Source organism: Xyrauchen texanus, chromosome 16, assembly GCF_025860055.1.
Source record: "Xyrauchen texanus isolate HMW12.3.18 chromosome 16, RBS_HiC_50CHRs, whole genome shotgun sequence".
NCBI lineage: Eukaryota > Metazoa > Chordata > Actinopteri > Cypriniformes > Catostomidae > Xyrauchen > Xyrauchen texanus.
The window spans coordinates 33203903-33221203 of NC_068291.1; the positions used below are offsets into that span (position 1 = coordinate 33203903).

Below are 17301 nucleotides of genomic sequence, written 5' to 3' on the forward strand. Positions count from 1 at the left end.
TTGTTTAGCTATTTCTGTCCTATGACAGCAAAGAATTGAAGTTGCTCTTGGGGAATAATATGACACACTATCATCAGAGGTGCTATTGCAGACAGTTGCATAATTCCAATTTTGTTTCAGATGATTTCAATATAATCAGTAAAGAAATTCATAATGTCATTATTAATGTGCTGCGATGGAATATCTGGTTCAGTCAAAGCATTATTCCTTACTAATTTATCCACAGTACTTTTTCAGATTAACAGTTTTTATTGAATTACCCTTACCAGCCGAAGTGTTCAAATTTGGGAACAATTATTCCCATGGTTCCTGTCTCAATATCTTTGTTGTCCAGTCACTGATTTTATTTCTGAAAACTGCCAGATAATCATGACAATATAATCTAAAAGCAAATATGATTGGTTAAGGGATTAATGGGTGTGAATAATAAATGTATCGTCATCATCTTCATCCTACATTTGCCTGGGTGGAGCCAGAGAGGATGTCCCAGGAGATTACCTCCAGTGTTGGACTTACTGCTTCAAATTGAAAACTGAGGCAATCTTTGAAGGTAAGAAAAGTTATTTAAAATGTGTTGTCAATATTTTCTATTGAAAGTTAAAAAGTTTTAGTTACGAAGCATTTATTTGTAGGAGTAATGCTAGTTATTTCTGGAAAAAATGACATGGCCATCGGCGTTCATCGGACAGGCAGCTAATCTCTATTTATAAGCACATTTCTGTGAAACTTGCTAAATAAACATTAGCTAGCAATACAATGTATATATTTAGCTAAATATCAATAACTTTTTGGCCACTTTCGTCGCTTGTGGAAGATAGTCAAACCTTTTTAGTAACGAAGCATTAATTTGTAGTAGCGTTAGCTAGTTTTTTTCTGGAAAAAAAGTGACTGTTATCGGCGAGCCTATTCTTTTTATATAAAAATTGTTTTTGTCAGTTTCTGTGAAACTTGCTAAATAAATATTAGCTTGCAATAATATGTAAAATTTTTACTAAATATTTCAGCCAATTTTGTCACTTGTGAAAAATCTGCCTGTAGTAATGTGAGGCAGAGAGCAGATGTTGTTCAGACTTGCCTGGAAACTGGCCTGCGAGTAAGATAAGTTATCTAGCTTGTTGATTTTCCCATGTAATAACCATTTTTTTTATGGTTTCATTATAATGTAGCAGATAGCTTTACCCATCCAGACATGATTTTAGATTGTGTGTAGCTTCCTGTTCACAAGGAAAGTGTGAGAGAGCTGTCTGCAGTTGGACATTCTCACACAGTGTTTGCCTTAACTAATCATACATATATTGATATAATTTGAAAGCCCTAGTTCTTCTCTTCAATATGGTATATACAGTTCAGGTGTGTGATGTTATATGAATATAATATGAATTTGGATATGAATATCATATTCTGGCACAGAATGGAATTTTATGAATTTTGGGCTCAGGCGGGAAAGGGTTAACAAAGAAAAGAAAAACAAATATTCACAGAATCAACATTTAATCCCCACTATTACCCCTTCCCCTTCCAATCCCCAACCCCACCCTGACCCTCAACAAACATCCCTGTGGTCACACATGAGTATACACACACACACATACACACAATATTTGTGTTTTTCCCCAATATTGATGACCACCCCATTGCCTAAAATAAAGAGTCTGGGGCAAAACAAAATTTGAGTGCCCAATATGTCACACGTAAAACTCTGAACCTTCAACCAAAATTCTTGGATCTTAACACCACAAAAAGCATAGGTTGTGTCTCCATCTTATGATTGGCATCGCCAGCAGGTTGGTGTGACTTTAAGACCAAGCCTATATGATCTAGAGGGGGTCCAATAGAATCAATGTAAAATCTTGAATTGCATAAGGCACCCTAGCATCTCTAGATGCAGACCTGATTTTTTTTAGAATCCTAGCTCAAAATCCCTCATCCAATATCAAGTTGAAATCTTTCTCATAGAAGTTAAAGCTCCATCCCCAAGACTCTGAATTAGCAGGGAGTAATTCACTAAAGGCCTCATTACCTTTTCCAAAAGCAGTAATCACCACTCCCAGAGTATCTACCACTTTGGGGTGGTGTATGCTACTCCCAAAAACAGTACAGAGCAGATGGTAGCCTGCTGTAAATACTTAAAGAACTGAGATCTGGGAATCTCAAAATGTTGAACCAAATTTTCAAAGGATCTCAACACTCTCATATAGGTCACCGAGTGTATTAACCTTCCTCACAATCCACTCTGACCAGAAGAAAGGGGACTTATTAATACATAATTTTGGATTCAGCCATATGCTCGAGGCAACATTTAAATAAATATCAGAATGAAACACTCTGGACACTTTTTTTCCATACCTAGTGCAAATGCGAGATAACGGGGTGCAACTTATCTTCAATTATTTTTATAGAAAGGCTTTGCAATGGTGAAATAGGGGCAAGAATTTCCTGTTCAATACAAAACCAGGGAGGAGCTCTCACAGGTGGAAGTGACCAATGAGCCAAATGTCAGAGACTGAATGCATAATAATAAAACAAAATCTTGGGTAGACCTAGATCCACCTTTGTCAATCAGCCTATGCAACTTACTGAAATGTAAAGTCGGACGTTTACCATTCCAAATGAAGGACTTCGCTATGCTCTCAAATTGCTTGAAATAAGAGAAGGGGACATCAATAGGGAGATACTGCAGCAGGTAGTTGAATTTTGGAATACAATTCATTTTAATAACATTAACCTCCCCAATCATAGATAAATGTAATGAAGCCCACCTGCCCACATTGCTCAAAATTTTTTTATTAAAGGGTCAAAATTAACTAAATAACACACATTTGCTACGAATAAAATACCCAAATACTTAATGCCCTGTATGAGCCACTGGATGGCGCCCGGCTGAAAAAAGAGACAAAGACAAAGCTTTGGCTATAGACCAATTAACTCTGTATCCCCGAGAACTTAGAAAAGGAATTAATAATTCTGTGGAGGCAAGGAATAGACCTAGTAGGGTCGGAGACGAATAATAAAATATAATCTGCGTTAAGCAAAAGCTTATGCGCCACACCTCTCACCACCATGCCTGGAAAATCATTCTCCTTTCTTATCGTGGCTGCTATGGTTCCGGGGAATGACAGAACAATAATGGGGAAAGAGGGCAACCCTGCTGGGTGCTCCTATCCAGAATAAAATAATCTGAAATTTATCCATTCATTTGTACCACCACTACCTGGTGTCTATAAAGTAACTTAATCCAACCAATAAAAGTATTCCCGACCCCATACATTTCTAAAATCTTAAAAAGATAATCCCGTTCTACCATATCAAAAGCCATTTCGAGATGGCAGCGACCAGAGTCTGATCATTCACCACTGACCACATGATATTGATGAAAAAATTCAGTGGCAAAGCCATCCAGCCTCTGAGCCTTGCCTGTAGGCAAGGCCTTAATTACCTTGCCAAGCTCCTCCAAGGTTATCTCAGAATCAAGAGAATTTGTTTTGCTCAGTCGTCAGTTTAGGAAGTTCTAATGGTTCTACAAATTTTATAATATCCTCATCAGTAGACAAATATGTAGAACTTTTGATATCAAGATATAATTCTTTAAAAGCATTATTAATATCAATGGCTGAGGAAAATATTTAACCACAACCAGATTTCACTGAGGGACTGGTAGAAAAAGACTCTCTGTTTTATATATCAAGCCAGAACTTTTCCCACCTTGTCCCCTGACTCAAAGTATCACTGTCTTGCCCTGAACAGCCAAAACTCCACCTTCTGCAAAATAGTATTATAACTGTATTTCAATCGGGTAAATTCTCTGAGGCTATTAGATGACATTAGGCACTTCAGCTCTGCCTCTGCACTTTTAATATTCCCTTCCAACTCCACGAGTTCTCGTGCTTTGGATTTTTTGGTAAATGAGGCATACTGTAGAATCCGGCCTGAAAGAACTGCCTTAAGTGCCTTCCAAGCCACGCCCACAGAGGATACTGAGGACCAGTTGGTCTCTATATAAACACTGATTTCAGCCTTTAACATTTGTTGGAATTCAGGATTTTGCAAAAGGGATACATTAAAGCACCAACTATATGATTTCCTTTTCTCCATATGTGGCAACACCTTTAAACACACCAGGGCATGATCTGAGAATAAAATGTTTCCAATTGAGCAATCAACAACAGTTGAGATGAGTGACTTGGATATAAAAAAAAAATATTTTAGAGTAAATCTTATGGACTGATGAATAAAATGTATAGTCCCTACCAAATTCAAAAGTCTCTGTAAGACCAAGATTTTTACACATCCTGTGAAGTGTCAACGTTGTTCTTGGGGGCTTAAACACTTTTGCTTCACTATGATCAAGGACTGAGTCCATCAAAAGATTAAAGTCTCCTCCCAATATTATATCATGAGGGGTGCCAGCGGCTTGCAACAGCCCTTCAAGATCTAGAAAAAAGCCCTGATCATCAGGGTTAGGAGTGTAAATATTACCCAAAATAAGCCCTTGTATTTCTGCTATAAGAATAATGACTCTTCCTAATATATCTATAATCTGTTTGATTTATTTAAATTGTAGATGCTTACTTATCAGTGCAATGACTCCCCTGCTCTTACTTGAGCCAGCACTAAAGAAAACATGTCCACCCCATATCTTCCCACATTTTTCAGCTTCCTGCGGGGAAAGATGTTTTTCTTGAAGAAACTCTATATCATATTTCTTACGATTAAGAAGAGAAATAAAACTTCCTTCTTTTTATGGGGTGCCCCAACACATTCACATTCCACATCGAGAGAGACAATCCATTCATGTCAAAAACTAAATTATAAAGACCACATTCCAACATTAGTGCAACAATCAAACCCCAAACTTCCCCAGAACCAAACGGGCACATTAACTCCACGCACGACACCGCCAACTGGCGTCCATTCGTTTAAACTTAAATAGTCCATCTACTTTGAAGTCGGATCGCTCAAGTCCGGTGAAACTTCAGCCAATAGGAGGCATAAGCATACAGAGTGTGCAGATTCATCCACAAACTGTCCCGAAGGAGTGTTACTCCACAAAACATACTCCGGCTGCTTGGCGGAACCAGCACAAAAAAAAGGCATTCAGTTTCCTCGACAGTCAAATGAATGTTCAGTGAGTCGGTCCACTCGGCTGCAACGTGAGTACCACAAAGTAACTTACTCACTCCATTGATTTTATGAAGGACATCGCTTGCTGTGGGCATGTGAATGTTATACAGCCATCCTTAGCATCTATTCTCAATTTGGCAGGGAATATCAGTGCAAAAGCAACCTTCTGTTGATGTAAGACATTCTTGCATTCCTTGAATCGATCACATTTCCCTCTTGTCGAACTCGCAAAGTCTGGGAACAAGAAAATGCTTTGGTTCTTCCAAAAAAGCGTTCCTTTACTCCACGCCTCACAGAACACAAGACCTTTATTGGATGACCTCAGAACTTTGGCCAGAATTGATCAGGGCCTGTCTCCCTAAGCTGGTCACCAGAACCCTTTGAGCTTGTTTGATTTCCAGTTTATGGCCTGTTATGTCAAGCAGATTCGGAAAGAGCCCGTCCAGGAATTTCCCAAAATCCTGACCCTTTTTGGCCTCAGGAATTCAGACAATTCAGACATTATTCCGCTGGCTATGGTTCTCCAACTTCTCCCAGACATGCTTGAAATCCACCTTGGTTGCTAGCGGATTAGCAGATAATACCCTCTCTGATGACTCCAGATAATTGATCCGTTTCTCGACATCCCCCACTCTTGTAACCACCTCAGAGAATCTAGTCTCCATGGCAGTGATCAATCGACGTATTACAGCAAGATACTCAAAGTCAGCAACGAACTTCATCAGCATTGCTGACATTTTCTCTCATTTCTCTCGCAGAATTTCCCTCATTTCTCCAACCAAATCGGCTCTCTGGCTCGGGGCCTTCTCGGGGGTGTCAGCTTGAGCACGTAAGTGTCTTTTAATGTCTCCAGAGCCTGAGGACTTGAGATTTTGAATTCTTTGACATATTGTCCTCCTACAACAGTTATGGAACAGTGTGTATCGAATCTCACCGGTTTATGTCATTAATAGTTTAAAAAAATAGCAAAGCATGCCGTCCCGCGACCTCCATTTATCCACAGTACTAAATAAACACCTAGCATTATTGAATGCATGTTTACTTTAGAACATGACTGTGATCATTGTACTAAGTTGCAGGTCTTTACTCTTTAATCATCTGTAATCAAAAGGGGGCAACATTATCAAGAGTGCTAGAGAAGACTGTATCTATATTTCTTTGATTACATCAAGTTCTTCTAAATTGTTTGGTTTACTGAGTATTTGAGACAAATCTGGAAGGTTATTAGTGAAGCTATCTTTAGTGGTCGAAAGAATAGTTCTACCCGATCGGTAACCTGGCATAGATAGAGTGACCGTTGCTAAGCGCCGCATACAAGAGACAAGGTAAGGATCTGAGGTGTCATCGCTCTGTGGCAGAATTACTATATTATCAACATCAATTCCTTTTGACAGAATTAAATCTGATGATATACTATTTGATTCTGGTGATGAGTTGAAACTGTCACATTTTGTCTGAGCCCAAAGTGTTGAGAATATAGATAAATGCTAATCCCAGTGTATCATTTTCATTATTTATGTCAATGTTGAAGACACAAACAATTAAGCTCTATCCAAAGTACCTACTAGATCTGACAGAAAATCAGCAAATTCTCTAAGCAAGTCAGAATATGGCACTGGTGGTCTATATACTATAGCAAGAACAAAAGGCAACATAGATTTTATATTTATATCTAACAATAAAGGTGCAGTATGTAAAATTCAAAAACCCTTGTTATTAATGACACTTGTGGCCATTAAGTGAACTGCAGCCAGCTACCTGTTGCTCGTGCACACACTCCATAGGGATGTGAGCGAGCATCGATCAAAACAATGGCGTATCGTACAAAGAGACATTGTGATTCACCTACATCATGTTGACAGATGAGGTAGCATAATTAAAATTGCACAGTTATGATTGTTTTAATACAAACTTTGAGACTGCATATTATATTTAACTCTCCAGTGCTGGAACAGGGCTAAAACAAAGTGTGGATATAGGTCTGACTATGCGAGACTGTAGTTGAAGTAATCACTTTTCTTTGCATGATACATTGACTGCATTTATACAATAGCCTATGTTGCCGTTAGCTAGCTCGCCAGCTTTATCAAGAGCTGTTAGCTAAATTTGGTGGATGATGACAGTAGCTGTTTATAAAATAGACTGCACATTATAAATATTTTGACACAATTCAGTACTGATGTGATTTCATCACAAATGTCATTTCAATATATTGATTATAGTAATAGAATATATATATTTTCTGTATAACCAAGTTACGTTACACTAATGAATGGAGCTTTTTGCATTATCTCGAACATTGTCTAGCATTCATTTAATGTATTATTGTAGTTTACCTGGCTGAATAATTACACATTAACATTGACATTAACCTGACTTTTAATATAAATAAATTATTTGAAAGTTACAAAGCAAGGTAGCTTGCAATTCATCAGCGTTAGCAGTTATCTTTATTAAAGATAAATCCTTATGGCATTATATTTCACATTTGCAGTTATGTAAGCTTCCCTGTCCAATAAGAAGAACCGGATGTTTGCTGGATTCCATCTCTAAGATAACGTTACTTAGAGTTGCAGACTGTCTGTTGGCGCTGTTGAATAGTGGAAGAGAAGCTATTGTCTCAGGCAAGGCTCTCGGAAGAGCGCATAATTGTCACATCTATTGGATTTTCTCGGCCAAAGCGACCTGCTCCCTTCGTATGAAAATCAGTCTACAGGCTTTAATAGGCAACCTAGGAAGTCCGTGAAGGGCTCATTTTTTAAGTTGCTTTCACACATTGGCAAAACAATGGCAAATATTACATGAAAAACTTTACATATTGCATCTTTATACATTATCAGTTCAAAAGAATTGAACTGATCTCTGAATAACTCACAGTAAATTGTGGCAAAACCTCCTCCTCGACCTTTCAGGTGAGGCTCATGTTTATAACAATAACCTTGGGGAATAGACTCATTTAAACATTTAAGCCAGATTTCAGTCAAACAGAGCAAATCTAAATTATAATCTGTAATAATTTCATTTACAATTAGTGCTTTGGATGAAATCGATTTTTTATTTAGTAGTCCTACCTTTATATGATGTTTATCTTCAATCTTTTTGTTATTTTCAAGTTTGGTAGCTTTTTTTTGTCTGGTAGTTTGGGGAACAGACACAGTCTCTATATGATATCTAGGTGATACAGTCTCTGTGTGTTGTAGTTTATGTGACCTGTGTGATGACTTAAGTCAGCTAGGAGACGTTCGGATTAGCCAGTGTGTCTGCTTCCTGACCTGGACCCCAGTTAATCAAAGATTATCACTATTAAGTCTATGAGCCAAATTACTAGAGAGGAGGGTGGCACCTTCCCAGGAGGGATATAGTCCATCTCTCTTTAGCAGGTCAGGTCTACCCCAAAAACTCATCTAATTGTCTATAAATCCTATGCTATTCTGAGGACACCACTCAGCCATTTAGCAACACTAATATACTGTAAACCACATCACCACAATGAGCAGGGAGGGTACCAGAGCATATAACAGAGTGGTATTGCTTTTGCCCTTTGCTGCCAAGACGGCACTGAAACGCCCTGCTGCAGGGGCTTTACAGCTGGAACCGAGGTGTGTGTGTTGCTTGCTGTACTACCCAGATACAAAACAACATATACAGGTTTCTCTTTCTCACTGACCTCCACTACCATTCAAATATTTGTCTCTAACTCATTAATCTACTCTAATTCCTTAAATTTATCACATGTAAATCCCTCACTGCTGACGGATGAAGCTATCATAAACATGTGGCATGCAATGCAAGAAGCAATAATATGTGATGCCATGACTTACCGCAATTGTTTGTTTTTGTGGTCCTTCTTGGGCAGCGTGGTTTGAGATCTATGTGAATCCCTCACGCAATCGTTTGTTGTTATGGTGGTTCTTGATAAGTGGTGCTTTGGGATCAATGCAATAATCCGTGAGAAGAAAATGGATGCACATGGTAAAATGCACACAAATTAATCACAACAAAAATAGAAAGTGGATGCACACGGATAAATGCACGCAGTTGAAACACGATAAGAGAATAATGCAGAAAAAAACAATACATGCTGAAAATTGGCAGAGATTAAAGATTAAAAGATCAAAACAGAAAGATTTGATCAGGCTACAAACAAAAACTCGAGCTAGCAAGTCATTGAGTGGCCGCATACAAAGCCAGTGTGGCAAGGAGGAGAGTGGGGCCGGGCCGTGATGATGATGCACGCATGGCCCCTAATCAGGCTAATCAAGCCGACGAAAGGGATAAAGCCAGAGGCGGCAGTTTGAGAGAGAGCGACAGGCAGCTGCTCAGTATGTGTTTATGTTTGTGTGTTTTTGTTTTAAGTTAATCATTAAATTATTATTTATATTGTCAAGCCTATTCTGGCCTCATCCTTTCCCATTTACCCCATTTCATTGGTGCCGAAGCACGGGAAGGAGGAGGGATACACCATAGTAGAGTACTCGCCACTATCATCCACCCCAAAGGAGCAGTCTCGGCCATCAACGGGGGGACAGAGAAGCCCAGCCACCTGAAAGCGGAGGAACGACCACCGACCGCGAGGGGAGGGGCTCACTACCGATCACCTGAAGCAGGTGAACCGCTGCCAGGGGCAGAGGAGACCTCTACTGGCCACCAAAATGTGGCGGGGCATTTCGTCCACCAGGGGCCAGAGGACTGCCTCCGATCCACCTGGGGAGGAGCGACTGTCATCCACTAGAGGGTGGAGGGGTGACCAACTAGGCTACGGCATATCAGAGAACCGGCGAGTACGTTTTTTCTTCTCTCTCTCTCCTCTCTCTCTCTTGCTGTCACTCTGTGTTGTCCTTTCCCTCTCTTTTTTTGTTGTTTTTCCCTCCCCTTGTCTCCCTCCCAGGTCCGAGAAGGTGGGGAAGACCTGCTGGCAAGGATGTACGTCATGCAGCATAAAAGTAATCCATAAGACTCCAGAGGTTAAATCCACAAGACTCCAGAGGTTAAATCCATATCGTCAAAAGTGATGTTATAGGTTGGGTGAGAAACAGATCAATAGTCAATTTTTGATAGAAATTCTTCCCAGTTGGGGGCATATGCATGAAGAATGTTAATCACCAAAAACACAAGAAGAAGAATGTGAAAGTGAAAGTGGAGATTGACTGATCAGGTGGGAGAATATATAGTAAAAATGGTCTAAAATATTGATCTTTTTCTCATCCACACCTATCAAATCGCTTCTGCAGACATTGATTAAACCACTGAAGTCACATGGATTACTTTTTTGATGACCTGTGTGATTTTTGGAGCTTCAAAGTTTTGGCACCCATTCACTTGCATTGTATGGACCTATAGAGCTAAAAATACATTTGAGTGAACTATTCCTTTAAGGACAGGGGTTTTAAAAAAGGTTCATTAAGTTCTACATCTGAACAGATGCCTGTTGGTCAATGGACAACTGGACACATAGAAGACAAACCTTCAAAGGTAATTGCTTTGTAGTTTAAATGTGTAATACAGGCTTTGGGGGGAGGAAACAGCATCTTCCATATAAAACTGCGTAGCTATCAAGCTGAAGGCTTTATTTTTGCCGAGACATATGACTCATCTTTCTCCATCACCTCTGAATGCTATGTAACAGACACCAGGTACACTTACTCATTTAGCATTCTCTCTCTCTCTCTCTCTCTCTCTCTCTCTCTCTGTGTGTGTGTGCGGGTTTGTGTTTAGGTTTGAGTTGTTTACGCGGACATTTTTAGGTTACAAACTGGTAATTACAAAAGGTATTATGGTATAAATGTGGTTTATGAGGACATTTTTAGTGTCCCCCTAATTCAAATCACTTAAAAAAACATACTAAACGTTTTCTTTTTCTTTCTTTTTTTCAAGAAGAAAGCTGAGAGTTACACTTTAAAGTTAAAGAGTCTTTTGGTTTTGGTTTGTTCACATGCACCCAATAGTTTTCCCTCAAGTTTGTTATAGCATCCTATGCTTGAGTACTGGGGACCATTCTCAGTTACACAGAGTGCACTTTATTATTTAACATGTCCAAGCCAATTTTACTCTAAATTCCTCATTATATTTCCCTCTTTTCCTTCACCAACTAAATACATACTCATGGGTGGGCAACCAAGCCTAAATATTGCATCTGTTCATACTAAATTAGAACAAATTTATGCACCAAACTCCAGAGTTAACAGAACACGCATACATTAATGCCTATTACCTGCTTTATTTTATGTGCTTTGGATGAGTTCTTTATGGCAATGTCATTGAGTGTCATTTTTATTGTCGTTTTATTTGCTATTTTAATAGCAATGTAAGCATTCAGTTGTTTATGGTAACCTACACTTGTTACCATAAGGGTCTTCTTCTACCTGATCTAATGATTCAGTCATATTAATTCATATTTTTTACTTTAACTGAATAAAACCAGTTAATTTATATGTTACCACAAGAAGCACATCTTATATTGGACATCTTTGAGAAAGTGACTAGGTGGATCCTCACTGATCAACAGTAAATGGAAAATAAATATAAAATAGAGCAAATAAAGACCTCACATTCACAATTAGCAACAGGCCTTTGAACAGTGCAATTAAAAAAAATGAACCCTGTTCTTTCAACCTTGTTGGAAAATCCAAAAAAGCCCACTTAGTATATGTTTTTATGTAATAATATAGTCTAGTGACAACATCTTATTTGGTTCCAAGATCAAGCTTCAAAATAAATGGCATTTAGGAGGAACTTTACTAGACTGATCTGCCTAAGAGCCTTCATAAATCTATTCAGCTCTTTCAGATCTCTTAAAAAAGGCCTGCAATAAGGGACTGGCCAGTAGTTATTAGTTCTGAATTGCGTCAGTTAATGTCTTGTGGTGTGGAGGAAAGAGTCACAGTATCTCTAACTGCAGTCACAGAGAGCTTCTCCCTGCATTACCACAGCACAGCACTCCTAATAGGACTGAACCGGCCTAGAGCAAATGTGAAAATCAACTGAAGGGTGAAAGAAGTAAATTGAAAGAAGGAAGAAATAAGTCCTGAAGGAGAATCCTGGAGCCTCTGATAGAAGAGTGATTTACTGTCTCTATATTTGACTGGCATGTTCTGACAACATATTTCAGCAGCACCTGAGAGAACAGATTGAAATTGAACATTCTCAGGAGAAATGGCAAGCTTGTGCAGGAAACAGGACATAATTGCTGTAATCACACTGGAGATAGGGTCACAACTCCTAAATTCCGGTTTAAAATTTGGTTTGTGGGTCTATTAAAGTCAACATAAAAAGTTATTTATGTCAGAGCAGTGGCATAGAATGTAGTGAGTTTGCTTGCAACATAATAATATCAGTTGTGCTCATGGGAACCCGAGTTTAAATCCGGTCTGGGTCATGCCTTGATTCTATTCCTCTTCTCTCTCCATTCCTCTTCTTCTTTCCATTCTCAAATTTTGGATAATGTTTGGGTAATGCATTGTTTAAGCAAACGCATATTCAGGTCTGTCTGAATTCTGATATATGACATTCACTTTTCCCAAATAAAATATGTCTAGCCTCACATTTGTTCTCGTTGAATATAATTTTTCACTCTGAAATACAGCACATTGCGAAAGTAAAATTGCTTGCAAATGGCAATTCACTCCAACTTTAAAAGTCATTTTAAAACATTATTATGTAGGCTGAGCATAAAAACAGAAATTATAAATTCATCACAGGGAGTCACTCTGATTCCTGATTCATCATCAGACCTCATTTAAGCAGGCCACTAATTAATGGCACAACGACTGACCATGATTGAAACTGTCATTTGCAGCGCAAGTATTTGAATTACGTGATAATGGCTTCTTGAAAATGTAACGTTTCCCCTCTGAGTCACCATATAGGGCAAATGGTCAAGTTAGTAGCTCTCAGCCATCATGACAGATGCTAGTTCTCAATCAGCAACACAAATGACTTACACTCAAGCAGTGAAGAGCAAATTAGTAATCATAAGTAAGGGAGAGAAAAAGTGGGGGATTGAGAGGGAGTGAAAACGTTTTTTTATCCCCTATATTGCTCCAGATGAAAACGCCCGACAATGTAACTTGTACAGATAAGACCAGGACTAGTTTTCACATGGGCAAAAGTTGTCAATTGTTATTTTTGTTAATTTTATCCTCTAAACGAATATTCCAATATGATCATATGTAGTAGTTGTTGGGTAAACAAGTGAACACAGTGAAGCCACACTGGCATACAGTTCACCCAAAAATGAAAATTATCTATTTATTTACTCTCATGCCATCTTTCTTCTGATGAACACAAATTAAGATTATTTGAAGAATATCTCAGCTCTGTTGGTCCCTACAAGGCAAGTGAATGGTGGCCAGAACTTTGAATCTCCAAAAAGCACATAAAAGTACCGGTAATTCATAAATATTTAGTATTTTACTATAAATCTCCACTTTCACTTTCACTTTGCTTTTGGTGATTCAAAATCAGCATGCATATCACCACCCACTGGGCAGGAAGGAGAATTTATAGTAAAAAAAAAGGACTTAAATATTGATCTGTTTCTCACCCACACCTATCATATTTCTTCTAAAGATATGGATTTAACCACTGGAGTCGTATGTATTACTTTTATGCTGCCTTTATGTGCTTTCGGACCTTCAAGGTTCTGTCCACCATTCGCTTGCGTTGTATGAACCTATAGAGCTGAGATATTCTTTAAATAACTTTGTTTGGGTTCAGCAGAAGCAAGAAAGTCAGACACATCTGGGATGGCATGAGTTTGACTATATTATGATATTACACTATGTTATGAAGACAGATTTTAACCAAATGGTTAAACTGTGTGTCAATGGCATTTTCATGTGTCATATGTTTTCTGTTGGTCAAATTGATGGTTTCAGGAATAATTTTGTGCTTCATAACTCTTTAACTGTTTGTATTTTGCTGAAAAGCTATTTACTGTTATAGCAAGCTCCAGTGTGCCAACTTGCCCCGGTCACCCCTACAACATTTCCATCGATTTCAGACATTATTTTACCCAAAAACTACACTCAGAAGAAAATTCCCCACATTATTCTAGCTTTAACAAATTATTTTTGTAAATTTAATGAAGCAACCACCACAGAAACCAACCATCACAACTAAACTTGTATTTCTCAAACTAAAGAATCTCTTCAGAAAATTTTCAGGAAACCAATAGTCCTACCTTTCTGTAAACCAACATGTTTGGCGAGTCGTCAATCTCTCCATTGCTGTTCGGATGGAGGCTGTTGTTCTTTGCCATGGTTCAAAACCTCAAAGAAAAAAGCTACTCCAGTGGATCTTTAAACCTGATGGAGAGAAAGGGGTCACTCAGCAAAGAACAATACACATGTTTGTGATAACCAAATCGGTGTGATTCTGCATATTACTGGACACAAATAAATGCATTCTGTACATTTATAATGCTACAATACCAGTGCAGAAGTGTAGAAGTTTTTTCAGTCGTTTTTTTGTCGTTTAAGTTTTCTTTAAATCCAACCATGCTTTAGACCAAGAAAGTCTATGTGAATGCCAAAATGTATTGATATCATTTGTATTATAATTAAATGTGGCTTTCTTAAAATTATTTTGCTGTTGCATGATTTCCCACTCAAGGTTTGAATTTGTAGGCTAAGAATTCCTTCATGAACAGATTACAGATTAAGTAAACAATGTAACATTTTGTCATAGACATCCATGGTTCACAGTTTTTGTTGGATTGGTGGGACAGACAATTAAATGCAAAACACAGTTCCACCTTGCGCCACCTTGTCATGCATGCGACCGCTTTATGCTATGTTATGGTTGATTTACAGTCTTATTTTGTTTCAATCCGCTAGAAAAGGAAGCATGAAACGAGTTTTCGTTTAACCAAAAATGAAGTCTTGCACAGACACCCGATCCTTTCAGAACCACAGACAGCTCCTCTGGCGGAACTGCAGCCCTTGCACGAGTCTCCCAGAAACCTGGCATCAACAGTAAAATGCACAAGACAAACATAAGGCACATCACTTGTTTTCACTCTCACCTCAAACACGCCCGTCTCCACCAATATATGAATCCGCGATCCAAAAAGGATCAATCTCCCGTGCAATTCATCAGCTTTTAGACGTACAATTCATTGGAAAAATTAAAGATTCTTTTGGTTGATTCTGACGCGTTATCGCGCGCAGGGATTCTACTGAAGGACGGGGCACGCGCCAGAGACAAGGGCACGCGCATCCAACCTTGAACCAATCCTGGAGCCTTCACGAAAGAAATGTTTTTTACTTGGTGGGATTTGGCATTTTATATCATGTATTTTTTCAGTCATCACCATTAAGCAATTATTGTTATTGTTATTATTATTATACATTATTATTGTTGTTGTTATTAGGTTATTGGCCTATTATTATTATTATTATTACTAGTATTATTACGATTGGTTAGATGTGTGTGTGTGTGTGTGTGTATATATATATATATATATATATATATATATATATATATATATATATATATATATATATATATATATATACACACATGCATTGAAGGTACATTGCAGGTATATATTGCAGTGTATATATTGCAGTGTATATATTGCAGTGGTGGTAATATGTGGCAGAACAAAATTTGTGCATAAAAAAAGTTTAATTTGCTTAAAAATATATATATGTTCACAGCTATTGAGAGAGTGGCAATTGTATGGGAAAAGGTTCCTCTCCAATGACAAGTGGCACTGACTGGAACTGACACAAAAAAAAAAAAAAACAAGCACAAAGACAAACTGTGATTCTTAATGTGCAGAATATTCATGTGAAGCACTTTCTTCTTTCTTGAACTTTTGTCCTTATTTTTTTAAAGGCACCATTAACCATCTACCACTCCACACTGTAAATACTAATAGATAAAAAAAAAAAAAAAAATGTTGACTTTAAGCTTTATTTTTTTTATATATATTCTTAGTAGTTAAGTTACCATTACTCTCTCAACCCTAGTTATCATTAATAAAAACAACCAAGTGGTCCTAATTAAAAAGTACTTGGAATGTCACATTTTGGAATCATATCTCAAATAAATACATTCTTTAAACTTTGGCTTTGAGTACTACTAACTCAAAATGATCAAGTACAAAATTGTTGCTGTGTGGAATAAGCCCTTCACTTGAATAAATTATGTATGTTTGGTCATAAGGGTGCACAACTTATGGAGAAATAAAATAATTTTTATTCAAAATTAATATAGTTTTCATTCTTATGACTAATTTTGTTGAAGTCACCATTAGGGTGATTAGATTAGATTCAACTTTATTGTCATTGTGCAAAATACAAGTACAGAGCCAATGAAATGCAGTTAGCATCTAACCAGAAGTGCAAATAGCAATATGTATATATAGTATGCATATATGTGTGTGTGTGTGTGTGTGTGTGTGTGTGTGTGTGTGTGTGTGTGTGTGTGTGTGTGTCAGTATATACAATATGGGTTTTTGAGTGCAAAGTTATGATGTAGAGAAGCAGAGACCAGCTCAATGCAAATGTCTATAATACTGTACAAGGTGCAAATGAGGAAGCATAAACTGAAGGTGCATTGTACAGAATGAGGTATAAGTATGTAAATGTGTAAATATATGTATATGGCCGGTGGCCATAGGATTAACTCTGTGAACTTGAAGCCTTTTAAATTTAAGCCGTTCCTCTCTACTCAAATGAAATGTACATAGCCTACTGAGGAGAATTCAATGTGCTATATGGGTAAGAGTCCAGTCATAATTTCCCTTATAATTTCCTTATGGAAATGAAAGTTTTAAGCAAACTGGGTGAACTAACCATGCTCAAAAAGCACAGTGCTAATAGAACACAGTTATGACCTTTGTCTTTGTGTTACTCTGAGACTGTCTTGTGCCTTTCTGCAGTAGCCTATTGTATTTACAGGTGAATTCAGGTAAACTGAGCCACTTCATTGCCCATCTTTTCGATGACAAAAGTGGCACAGTTGGACTTGGCCTTCAGAACCTCTTAACACACAAATTTGGAAATCTTTCCAAATTCAAATTCAATCATTTTTAGCCTCTTCAAACAGTGAAAGTGTGTAGCGGGAAACTGCTCCGCCCTGAGACGATGTTTGGCAGTGTTTCAGTGGTCCAATCAGTGAACGCAAAAGGCGGGACTATCCAGCAGCTCCATCCAGTCAGTGACGAGATGA

General features: G+C 38.0%; 1 protein-coding gene across 1 annotated transcript in view; it reads right to left on the reverse strand.

The window, feature by feature from the left end:
* LOC127656624 (regulator of G-protein signaling 7) overlaps positions 1 to 15312 on the reverse strand; it is a 75063-nt gene extending 59751 nt beyond the window's left edge. The window contains exons 1-2 of the mRNA XM_052145036.1: positions 15146 to 15312; positions 14303 to 14426 (exon numbers count right to left, since the gene is read on the reverse strand). Coding sequence (XP_052000996.1) covers positions 14303 to 14380 — 78 coding nt within the window. The 5' untranslated portion in view covers positions 14381 to 14426; positions 15146 to 15312. The remainder of the gene's footprint in view (positions 1 to 14302; positions 14427 to 15145) is intronic.
* Positions 15313 to 17301: the final 1989 nt, after the last annotated feature.